Below are 13,160 nucleotides of genomic sequence, written 5' to 3'. Positions count from 1 at the left end.
TCAGGCTCCATCGCTTGATCCTCCCGCCCCTCAGAGGGATGTCTGCACACTAGGGTGGGCTTATTTACTGCACTAGCCTGGGCCCTCAGAACTAGGTAGCCTCACAATCTCTCGCCTCAATCGGCGATCCTTATTCTCCCAAAGGTATGAGGGATACCTTGGGCCATTCCTGGGCTTTGCTAACGATGCCGCCTGGCTACACAAGCACGGAACGGAGTTAGCGTTGAAGCCAAAAAAAATCTTGAATTCTAAAGATAACAACTTCAATGCAATTTACTAAATATAGCATTCATAATTCATGAAGATAACAATTTCAACGTAATTTATCGAATACAACATCACATAATTCGTAACTTCATATAATTTTTATGTCGTCATTTTAAAAGGAAAAGATACCATTCATTAATACTAATTTAAGGAAAAATCTCTTCTTTTGAAAATTAACCAAGCTAACCTGGCCACCGTTTCCTTGAGGGGCTTGAAAAGGGCGGACTGGAGCCGCGTTGGGCGCATCTTCCCCCATCTCGTTGTTACGTGCTCCTCTTGAGGCAATATTTTGTCGTCTCCGAGATGAGGCCATCTTAGGCGTCGCCTTGTAGAGCTCGCTACTGCGATCGAAACGCTTCAGTCGGATCTGAATTCCGAGCTCGTTTGCTCACCGTATGAGCAAAAGAATATGGCGCACGAACCCTTACTTGAGTCAAAAAACCCTTACTAAAGTCTACGCAAATGGGGGGGGGGGGAATTGTGAGATGTCTTTAAGGGCAAAGGCAAAAACGTGGAGAGGGCTGGGAGGGTGGCTGCAAGCCTCTCTGTAAGTCTATTCACACGGGGGGGGAGGGGAGAAGAGTTAAGGACACTGGCTCTTGGCAAGAGGGGGATGGAGGAAAATTGGCTTATCTGAAAAGAGCCAAATGAGGGGGTGTGAGAGGGGTGGCTGCAAGGGCGGTTGTACTTGCAGCAAGAACACAGGGACGGACGACGGTACGAACGACGGTACAACAGGGCATACGCTACACAGAAGTGCGTGCCGTCTGAGGAGCACTCCGAGGGTTTATATAGCTGAGGGGTGAGGGTACGGGCGCTGCGCAAAGCAAGGACGAAAGGACGGTGTACCTTCAAAGGCTATGGATCAGTGGCCTGCATGGGTCTAGGGGAAAGGTACGGTGTCGGTTGTCTGGGAAAGGAGTGGTACGCATGTACCTTATCTGGTCTGGGTGTCCACCTAAGGGTACGCGTGGACCATACAGTGGGCGGTCGTCCTTTGGTTCTTGGGTGGCCATTGTACGGGCGCCCTAGTAAGTGTGTACGGACCAAATTTTGGGGCGGGGTACCCAAATTTGGGACGCCCGCCTCGATTTGCATGCCGGACCGCCTTGGGGGGCGAAATTTTTTTTTGTCTGGGAGGTTCTCCTGGTCGCAGGGGTTCAGACCGTTCGTCAATCGGACGTGCGGTCGTGCATTTATTAAGGTTTAAAGGTCGCCGTTTTTTAACTAAAATGATTGAAATTAGCGTATAGGCTTGATCCGGTGTCCGTTTTGGATGCTGTAAAATCCTATATTAGGGTAAAATCGTACGCAGATTCCAAATTTGGGCTCAAAATTTGAAGATTCTAAGTAGAAATGACTCAAATAATAAAATCATTGATATTTATATCATAAAAACTCATAATTACATGGACATTTCTTTATTAGTGAAGATGGGTACGTTACACACTCTCTCTCTCTCTCTCTCTCTCTCTCTCTCTCTCTCTTCTGTATGTTTGATTGTTTGCCTGTCTCTGTCTCTCTCTAAACTAATGCTTATTATTTGCTTTACTTTTATTTGGCGTGAAATATAGTTAGGAGAGGGTGAAAAAAATAGAGAGATCGTAAATTTGTTATTTTATGTATCTTTGTATGTCTATGTGTAGAAGCAAGCACAAGGGCGATTGAATCAAAGTTGGTGCTTTCGAGTATAATTCTGTCTTCAAATTGAGGTTAGTTCTTTTGATGCTATCACTGTCTCTCTCAATTTTTGTGTTGAAAAGAGATGCATACATACATACATACATACATACATACATACATACATACATACATACATATATATATATATATATATATATATATATATATATATATAGAGAGAGAGAGAGAGAGAGAGAGAGAGAGAGAGAGAGAATTGTGTACATTAACATACTTAAAAAAGAAAAGAAAAACCTTTCATAGAGAAATATATGTATCGCTGTGTACTTCTTTTTGTTGTTGCGATATACATATACAATACTAGGGTTGGGTTTATATTGGCAAAGATACATAGAGATAATTGTAGATCTTTAAGATTTTAAATTTGGATTTCAGAAAATGGAGCTTTAAAATGATAATAACCTCTCCAAAGATGTAGTAACTGTGGATGATTCTTGCAATGAAGAAGTAGCTTTGTCCATGCCATATGAGTTGATGAATGTTCAAGCTGCAAAGCACCTTGCTTGGTCAAGGTCTCCATCTGGACAAACAAGCTCTAAACGTCTTCAAACTATTGCGGATACATGCGACCGCACTGAGAAAACTTCGGTTTCTTGCAAGGAGTACTTAGATGCCCTTTGGGATGAGATTCGTGGAAGTGGCAGCCAAAGGGGAAATACGTTGAGAGATGAGTTGACTCATCATCTCCATCGCGTCCATGACAGTAGTGGTCGCATGGAGGCAAACCAACTAGGCATGATTTCTTTCATGGAGAACACGCAATCTGAAATTGGGGAATGTCTACGTGGATGTAATGGGCAATGTAAAGAACACGTAGACTCTCTAAAAGATTAAGTGCATGCATTAGGCATGGAGGTATTGAGTCTAAAGATATATGTTAATCGACTCAATGCAATTATGAAAAAGATGTGCTGTGTTTTAGAAGCCAGGGTAGTTGCTTAGAGATTTTGTGAGAGGGACGATGTTTTTTTATCAAGGGTCAAATTGTGTTCTGACTTTTAGAAATTTTGGCTCTTCATTTTGGCGATATATATAAAATTTCTATTTTTCAAATTTAATACTTCTCTCTTCTATCTCTCAACATGTTTCAACTCTGCCTTCCTTTATCTCTCTCTCTCTCTCTCTCTCTCTCTCTCTCTTTATCTCTCCCTCTCTCTCTCTCTCTATATATATATATGTGTGTGTGTGTGTGTGTGTGTGTGTGTGTGTGTGTGTGTGTGTGTATCTATGTCATTGTCTCTCTCTTTGTCTATCTCAAGTATTATGTTGTTTGAAGTTAAGAAAAATAGTAGTCGTAATTTTCTGTTTCAAAGGAGATTAAAGATGGCTAGGAGCTGTACATACTTGAGCTCGAACCAAGTTCGTCAGCTTCAAATATTGGATGCAACACGCATGACTCATCGCATAAATGGTCACAGACAAGGACTTGCATTCGAAAACAAAATGGTGCTAATTTTACGGATTACTTTGCCATAGCTGGAATTGAAACATTTGGAAGGGTTGAAAATGAGGAGCATAGTGAACCCCATGGCAGAATCCACTTGGATTCAAGAAACAAAACTATTCTCAATGCTACGGTTCTTCAAGAACCTATCAATGAACCTCACAATGCTCAGACACATAGAGATTTGGTGCGGGGCCCTTTCTCATTTGATTTAAATGAGCTACCTATGGATGATAATTTACATTTTATAACATTTGATGTTGGTGATGTGAAAGATATTAAATCTGAATGTCACTCTATAAGGCAGGCATTTTCTTTGCCTCAGAATGTCAAGCACCCAGCAACTATGGTGGTATATTTTGGAGATTGTACTCTTCACTCATTAGGAGCCCTTTCTTGCAAGTGTCATTTTTGTGGTGCAATGATTTGGAAGTGTGAGGCGACAAGAAAGCTTGGAGAATATGTGGGCAAGCACTGTTGTGGAAGTGGGAAGGTCTCTTTATTGCCATTGGAAAATCCACCTCTTGCATTGGTCGAGTTGTTGCTTGGTAATGATAATGCAAGTAAGGAATACAGAAAGAATATACACTCTTATAAGAATGCCTTCGCATTTGTTTCACTGGGTGCTCACTTGGATAGTCAGTTCACAAGGGGAGAAGGAGTATTCAATTTTTGAATCCATGGTACCACCTATCATCGTGTTGGTTTTGTCATACTACCTGATGGAGCCCGAGATGCGGCTCCTCGATTTTCTCAGCTTTATGTGTATGATACAGAGCATGAATTAGAAAATAGACTTCATGGGATGCCCTGTTTAAATAACAACATTGTTGAAAGGTTGCAAACAATGATGTATCTACATAATCAATACGCCCGTGCACTTTGTTCAATGAGAGAAATGTTGCTGTCAAGTCCACATGCAGATTTGAGAATGGTCATCAAAAGCTCGATCAACCTCACGGTAATACTGGGTTCCTACATAGGAAGTGAGGTTGCAGCTATCATGCTGGGTCAAGGAGATGATTTTCATGTAGGGCATAGAGACATTCAAATAATGTCACGCACAGGTGCTATAAAAAAAATATCTAACTTGCATTGCTCATATATGCCTCTATTATATGTTCTCAAGGGGAGAGGATGGTTGGCATGTTGGAATTCCACTCAATAGAGAAGGCTCAAATGAGGATACAAAGACCGTAACTCAATGACAATGTTATGCTTATAGACTAGAGATTAGGGAAGATACAAATGCATGCCTTCTACGCGGTGGTCGTCTTTTTTGCAACAGTACATTGTTGATGCATTTAGTAGCATGGAGGAATCTAGATTAGTATGGATATGCAATAACCAGAAAGCATTGCGTGTAGAAGTATACCAAGGTCTTGCAGATATGGTTAATTTAAGTGATGGAGTTAATAGAGTCTCTGCAGGCATTGCTGGACACAGGGTGGTATTGCCATCTACATATACTGGGGGGCCTAGATATATGCATCAATTGTACCAAGATTCTATGGCTATTGTTAGAAAGATGAGTAAACCTCACCTATTTATCACCTTTACTTGCAATCCTAAGTGGGATGAAATAACCAATGCTTTATTGCTGGGTCAGGTTGCCCAAGATCGACCCAACTTGACTACACGGGTCTTTTATGAGAAGCATAAGGACATGATGCACTTATTGGTGAAAAAATCAATATTTGGAGAACGGTATTGGGATTTGTTTATGTTATTGAATTTCAAAAAAGAGGCTTGCCACATGCACATATATTATTGATTTTGGAAAGTGGATGTAAACTGATTGAGATCCCTCACTGTGATATGTTGGTGTGTGCTGAACTTCCTGACAAGGTGATGTTTCTAGAGTTGCACAGCATAATTAGTCATTGCAATGTCCATGGACCATGTGGTGAAGTGAATATGCGCTCTCCTTGCTGCATGGTTAATGGGAGTTGCAAACATCGATATCCACGGAATTTTTACGACAGTACTAGCATTGATGACAATGGGTATCCAACTTACATGCGACGAGATGATGGTAGTTTCATCCAGGTAAAGGATTATAGAGTGGATAGTCGATGGGTTGTTCCATATGACCCTTTTCTCTCTTTGAGGTACAAAGCCCATATTAACATAGAAGTACGCTCTACCATTACAGCTGTAAAATATTTGTATAAGTATGTATACGAAGGACATGATAGAGCTACTATAGAGTTGCAAGACAGAAATGGGGTTATTGATGAGGTTAGTCAATATCTGGATGTACGGTACATTTCTACTTCAGAGGCATGTTGGCGCATATATCAATATGATTTGCACGATGAAAAGCCCGATATACAAAGGTTACATGTTCATCTGCCAATGCACAATAATGTGCTTTTCAATGACCAGGATGACTTACGTGATGTGATTAGTTGTGAGAGAAACCAAAGAACATCTCTCACTGAATGGTTCCACTGAATGGTTCAAAGCCAATCAATTGTATGCAGATGCAAATAGCATACTATATGTTGATTTCCCTTGCAAGTGGGTGTGGAATTCGGCTCTTCGCTCATGGACTAAAAGAAAAAGGGGAAATATGATTGGACACATGTATAATGTTAGTTCAAGAGAGTGCAGGTGAGCAATATTACTTACGGATGCTACTCACAGTGTGCAAAGGGTGTAAATCTTTTGAGGATTTGCGACGAATAGTGAATGGACATTTGTATCCATGTTTTAAAGCTGCATGTGAAGCCAAAGGGATGCTAAAGAGTGATGAGGAGTGTTACATGTGTCTCTATGAAGCTGCAATTCAGAATACAGGATTTCAGTTACATCAATTGTTTGTCATTATAATGGTTTTTTGTGAGCCTATATACCCTGGGCAGCTTTGGGACAAATTCTCTGCTGAACTTTCAGAAGATTTTTTGCATTCATTGCTAAAGAGGGTGTGTCAATGTTGGTGTTTGTCATTCTATAGTAAAGAATCAGGCTTTGTTGCACATGCAAGATCTCTTACACCAGTATGGAAAGCGGTTAATTGATTTTGAAGGGTTGCCTACTCCAGATAGATTAAGTTTTGGCACTGTAACAATGGTTTGCTGATGGAAGAGATGATGTTTGATTCTGTTCTCAGCAGGCTGATTTGTCTGTTTCCATGGAAAGAAGTCTTAATAGTTGCATTTGATACTATCCTTAGAGCCGTTTCTTTGAACCAGGGTGGTGTTTTTTTTTCTTGATGGACCATGTGGATCAGGCAAAACTTATCTTTACAATGCCTTGCTATCTCGATTGCGTGGAGAGAAATACGTTGCCTTAGCATGTGCATCATCTGGAATAGCCGCATTATTACTCTCGAATGGTCGTACAGCTCACTCACGTTTCAAAATTCCATTGGTACTTAATGCTTCTAGCACATGTGGAATCAAAGCTAATAGCCCATTGGCCGAGGTGTTGAAGCTTGCAAGGTTAATCATTTGGGACGAGGCTCCAATGATGCATAGGTACGCATATGAAGCACTGGACAGGACATTGAGGACATTATGCAAAGTGATACAGTGTTTGGTGAAAAAGTTATGCTTTTTGGTGGTGACTTTAGGCAAATCTTACCAGTTGTGCCAAAGGGATCGTGCGAAGACATTGTTGATGCAACGTTATGCCGGTCACATATTTGGAGATATGTGACTGTTTTAAAGCTCATCCGAAACATGCGGGTTAGACAGAGTGCTTACTGTGGTATAGAACATGAATTTGTCAAATGGACATTACAAATTGGGGATGGCACTATAGGTTCACCAAACAATGAAGGCAGAGTAGTGATTCCATCGCAAATGTTGATCCATGGTGGCAATTCTATTTTGAGTTTGGTAGAATGGGTATACAAAGATCTTCATAGAGTTGAGGATTATGCATGCTTCTTCAAAGACCGTGTTATTCTTGCACGACGAAATTTAGAGGTTGATGAGATCAATGAACTAGCCTTGAGTTCGTTGCCTGGTCTCTTGAAAGAGAATACCTTAGTGTAGATTCTATTGTTTCTTGCGAGAATGATGCAATACTGTATCCAATTGAGTACTTGAACAGTTTGAACTTAGGTGGTGGCTACCCTTCTCACCGCTTACTTCTAAAGATTAATGCGCCCATCATTTTGCTATGCAATTTGGACCCTCAACGGGGACTTTGTAATGGTACCAGATTGATATGTAAGCAATTTAACTCAAAGGTGATAGAAACAGAAATCATTACAGGTACAAACATTGGAGACAGAGTCTTTATTCCTAGGATAACATTCGTGCCTACTATGTTTCAATTGCCATTTGACATGAGAAGGAGGCAATTTCCTATCAGGTTAGCTTTTGGTATGTCAATAAATAAGTCCCAAGGACAAACATTGAGTGTATTGGGACTTTATCTGGCCACGCAAGTATTCACACATGGATAACTGTACGTCGCTATGTCACGTGTTAGATCATCCAATGCAGTGAAAGTGTGTGAAAAGCATATTGTGGAATATGAAAGTGGCACAACAGGTTCAAATGAACTCTTCACAACCAATGTTGTCTACAAGGAGGTTTTGCAAATGGCATGCCGAAGAATTTAAATGTAAATGACAGTTTGCAAATGTAAGAGACTACATTTATACCTATCTTTGTGTAATGAAGGAAGCATTTGATTAGAGAATGTTTCTAAAGATGTGCAAGTGCAATCTTTGTTTGCTTTTAGATTGCTTTTATATACTGTGTGTGAGTGTGTGTATGTGTATATATATATATATATATATATATATATAGAGAGAGAGAGAGAGAGAGAGAGAGAGAGTGTGTGTTATATTTGATATCATGGATATATTACTCAGGATGGATGTGGCAAGGAGATCATTTTCGTTCGTTTATGGTGATGGACAAGATATTGAAGGTAAAGTTTTAGACGTTTACTATAATTCAGGTATTATTATTTTCCAAGATTTATTTAATATTCATGGCTTAATTGTAGGCCCTCCATTTTGGGAAGACCAAGCAACAGCTTCTCTAATTATCGAGCTCTTAGAGAGCACTGGTGTTTTACGGTATATATACAAACTTTCTTTTTATGTAGCTTTTGTGTTTTGTTTGATTAATTTATATTTTTATTGAAACATTCATTTGCAACAGGGAATATCTTCACTTCTTAGAACCCCGATTATTGTTGGGTTTGTATGGTCGAGACAGTTACGAGACAACGAGAGCTTTGGGCTCCTAGAATTTACAATCTACGATTGTGGAAGGTTGCAGATCAACTTCATGTACGTGTAATGTTTGTGGATTATGAAAAGCCTAATAAGTTAGATTTTTGGTGCATAGGTACCCGACAATACAGAATTTTTCGATTTGCTATTTTTACAAGCCTATTCAAATGCCGTTTATCTCGAATATTGATCCACCAAATGAAACCGAAGGTCCTTCTCCATCAAGCTTAATCTCACGGTGTCTTTCAAGAGAATATCCTTAGTCTCAAGGTAAAGACTTAGAAACCTCTTTCTTTCTTCAAGAAGCCCATGTACTATAGAGAATATCAAAAACATGCCCATGTATATCAAAAACACACAATCAATGCAAGTCACAAAGTGAGTACCTTGCAAATAATGCTAGAGTCAAATAAGGCCTGCAACTTAGCTATTTTATCATTTGTTACGGGAAAAGTCATGGATTATAATTGTAGTGCATGCAAGTTGAATTACAATAATCACTTTAGTCTGACTATCAAATGCTTCAAATTCACTACTGAAGCCCCCATGTTTTTATGGCAGTTTGGCTCAACTTCATCGACCCTCGCTCATAATTTGGTATAGGATGCTAGAATCATCGCCTTGCGCTTATTAGTGCCCGGCAGGTGTGTGTGTGTGTGTGTGTGTGTGTGTGTGTGTGTGTGTGCGCGCGCAAGGATGGGGTATGGGTGGGTAGGTGTGTGTGTGTGTGTGTGAATAATCGCACATATATACAATGTTTGAGAAATAGGTGCCTCACCTTGAAAAATTGCCAGATGAAAAACCAAAATAGCCAGTTGAGAGATTCTCAAAAAAGAATTGAGCTGGTTGTAAAATGCAATAACAGGGGAAATTTTTCAAAAAAGGAAGGCTATGTTCTTGGATTATCTGACTTCATCAAAAAGTGTATGTTTCCTAAAAATAAATTTCCTTAATACTGCATGCATGCATATGTGGGGTTTTCTCTGTATGCAACAAAAGAAGAGCAAGAAAGATATGGCTTGTTTTGAAATGTCAAAGTTGCATTACATCATCTTTTCAAGCTGCCTTCAAGAGCTCAATAACAAAGCTATTGTCCCAAAAGGTTTACTTCAATGTATGCATTGTACCTTTCCTCATTGCCATAATGCATAACTTGGAAATACACAAAACTTACAGGCCCCTCTCATGTATGCAAAAATAAATTAACTTTTACGAATTCAAAACGCACATTTTCAAGTATTTAGGTATATCAAGGGGTTCATGTGCCATGCAAGTGGGGGACATGTGTGATTTGTCTTAAAAATCAGGACATCTGCTACCATTTCAGCCCATTAACTCAGCCATTCGCAAGCAGGCCATAGCAGCCAGCCCTGCCTGTCATTGTAGCATGCTCTGACAACAAGGATGGGCGGTGACGTGTAAGGGGCCTTGCTAGATGCATAAGGCTTAAAAGTTCCTTGCATCAAACTGGGTTGCCATAGAGCTGCACATATCTTGACAATGCCTCTCAAAGAGCACACACCTAAGAATTTTTAAAAGCTTCCTCATGCATACATATGATGTGTAGACCGCAAATGTAAAGGGATCACTCTTGTTATAATAAAAGCACAAAACCTTACTGTGAAGAGCATGAAACACCTAACCCACACCATCATTTTCTTACATAAGCATTAGACTTCCACTAGGCTTTAAGATATATAACTGGCATGATTTCACATGCAAAGAGTAGGCATATTAAGGTCAGTAGAATGCTCTGCTACCATAGTATAATTTGGAGCCCTCTTTCTTCCCTCCTTCAGGGACTTTCTTCTCTACTTGCATGCTCCTCAAAACAGTGGAGTCTTGGGCATCCATGTCGAATGAGAACTTCATGTCTGCAAGCTTCTCTGTGAACTGCTGCATGCTTTTCAAGTACAAATCCACAAAATGCTCCTGATTGATGGCCGTTTCAGGCTCCACAGAGATGTTCACAAGAGGCGCAGTATATGGTAATAATGCTTCATTTGCTTGGCAGGTGGAAAGACCCTTGTCCTTGTCTTGTGTATCCCTCAGTGCAGTCTGAGACTGACCACCAATGCATTCTATTGAAGTAGCAGGTTGTGCCCCGGGTCCAGGTATGTGCTCCGTAGCTGAACTGACATCAGCTGAAACTGAGATCTTATGCAATTCAGATGGTGACGTAAGACCCGACACATGTGATTTTTCTACAACCAAAGGGGGAGCCTCCATGCGTTTTTCTTCCCTTGGACTCAATTGCATCTCATCATCCACAGTCCCCATGTGAGACGCATGCAATTGCACTGATGGAATGGCCCTAGACAGGTCTTGGTTTTCTAGAGCCGCCCCATGCTCTCCCTGTCCTCCATTGTCATTTTCACAATGGTCTCCATGTCCACCATGCACAAGTATGCCATTTGATTCAGTATACTCTTCAAAAGTGGCACTTGCTGCCATTTTATAGTACATGGAAACCAAATGCTGGTCCTCAGAAGCAGCTTCCAAGTCCAGAAACTCAACCTTGCACAAGTTAGCTGGTGCAACACTTTGCTGTCCACAGTCCATCATGACCTCGGGAGAATTTGATGACGGCAAACAAGTTGCCTGGTTGCCTTCAGGCACCATATTACCACTGACTTCAATGCTGCCATGGTCATGGAATAAAAGAGAGAGATGCACTGTGCCTGCTGGAGTGTAGAAAAGGTCAGTGGAAGTTAGACAATACTCCTGAGTTTGCTTCCCTTTTCCATACAAGGTCTTGAGAGGCACCAGCACAAAGCCCAGAAGCTGGTCCTCTAGATAGTTTCTAGCACAGCTCATCATCCAAAGCTCACACTTAAGAACAGCATCCCGTTCACAAACCGGAATTTCAAAGCTTTGATTAAAGACCGGATTTTTCCCTCCTGCTTTCACAGGTGAAGTGGGATACACAGCATCTTGGCATTGTGTGATTAGAAACTTTGCATAAACATCTTGATTCCCATAAATGCATATGTTATGGATGTCCTTAGCATGGTGGATAGTGACATGCAGGATACTGTCAGTGTTTCCGGCTTGGCTGTGTATGCCATTGTCACCGATTGTGCTATATTGCTCCATGTATGGCTCATTTGAGGCCGAACCATTGGAGCTAGGGTCATGGGGCATGAAGACAGGCCAAGATGTGTTGTAGTCGGCCATGAGAGAGTTGATAGTGTATGTGCAAAGGAGGATGCAAGGGTGTAGGAGGGAGTTAGGGGTTACAAGCTGGCTTCTATATATCCCACGGGGCCACAGAACACATGATGATGGCCATAGCGGAGCTGCAGAAAAAGCTCAAGCTCTACCATCATTTCTTCCCCACCCCCTACTTGAAGCACAAAAAGCTGAATCTGCAGCGCACCCACATACCTCACTTATCATCCATTTGCCCCCTTTTCGCCATCGTCCATTTTACATAATTGCACTTCCCTCAACAGCCTATTTGCAAATCTCCCCCCTCCTACCCTAAATATCCACTCCTGTGGCAGCCACCCACCACCGAATTTCCCATAGCTTAATCGAAATCTTCCCTTTTAGCCACAGCCCACTACCAAATTTCCTCTCTAGTCGATCGCCCAAACCCAAAATTCAACGTCATAATTTCAAATAAATAAACGATGTAATCTAAAAGAGAAAACAAACCCTCTCAATGATGGTGCGGCCAGGGTTCAATTTCCGAGACAATCGATCCATTTCAACTGAACCCAAAAAGAAAAAAAGAAAGAAACAAAACTAAAATGAATTTCCAGATATTTGAGAATAATTAGGAATTTGTGAAAAAGAAAGAGAGGTCACATGCCCACCTGCAAGAAAAAAGCACTTGAAGCTCCTTGTGTACTAGCAACCCTTCTGCTCTTGTGTTCAGGAAACCCTCAGCCTCGTGCTAAGCATTATGCAAAAGCTCCAGGCCTTACTGCACTTGTAGGCGCCAGCAGCCCTCCAAGCTACTTTACCTCTTCCCAAGGAAACAAAAGGGGTCCTGATTCCCATTATATTCTCTGAAGTCCTTCACAAACTACTTCCTATCTCAAAAAACGAGTGATCGTAACTTGTTTCTATCTTGGAAATCGGAATCTTTAGCATCTCCTATGTACATTTCTTCTTTTCATTTTGCACAGCTGGTAGTGCGTGCGCGCGCGCACACACACATACCTACATACACAATGCACACTATATGTATATGTATGTAGTGCATACACACACATATACACCTACATATGTATGCATTGTGGATATATGTATGTACTTGTACATACATATATACATGTGTGTGTGTGTGCGTGCATGCGTGCGCGCTCTCGCCCAACATTTCAACTGTCAAATACACCCAATACTTTTCGAGAAAACAGTCAAAAAATGCATTAAATGGTGAAAATTAGTTCGAACATTTCGATGATCATCGAATACACCCCAAAAAAAAATTGAGGGCCATAAAAATTTGCACTAAATGGTGGAAAAACGTTTGCATTATGTGTTTCCAAAGGAGATTCTACCCATCAAATTATAAAGCAAGAAGCCTAATGGCAT

General features: G+C 40.8%; 1 protein-coding gene across 2 annotated transcripts; it reads right to left on the bottom strand.

Annotated features, from left to right (window-relative positions):
• Positions 1-10,192: 10,192 nt before the first annotated feature.
• On the bottom strand, positions 10,193-12,782 carry LOC147618179 (uncharacterized). 2 transcript variants are annotated; one of them, XM_086774593.1, is made up of 3 exons: positions 12,437-12,768; positions 12,276-12,331; positions 10,193-11,914 (listed from the first exon to the last, which is right to left on the bottom strand). In XM_086774593.1, exon 3 carries the CDS (start codon positions 11,790-11,792, stop codon positions 10,356-10,358), a length of 1,437 nt encoding a protein of 478 aa, XP_086630719.1. In that variant the 5' UTR covers positions 11,793-11,914; positions 12,276-12,331; positions 12,437-12,768; the 3' UTR covers positions 10,193-10,355. The 2 variants fall into 2 exon arrangements, with proteins under 2 accessions (XP_086630719.1, XP_086630720.1); XM_086774594.1 differs by having other exon boundaries at positions 10,193-12,331; positions 12,437-12,782.
• Positions 12,783-13,160: the final 378 nt, after the last annotated feature.

The sequence above is a fragment of the Cibotium barometz genome, chromosome 35 (genome assembly GCF_041138505.1).
Source record: "Cibotium barometz isolate CiBa-2024 chromosome 35, ASM4113850v1, whole genome shotgun sequence".
Lineage (NCBI taxonomy): Eukaryota > Viridiplantae > Streptophyta > Polypodiopsida > Cyatheales > Cibotiaceae > Cibotium > Cibotium barometz.
Note: the sequence above shows the minus strand (reverse complement) of the source record. Positions and strands in the feature narration are given on the sequence as shown.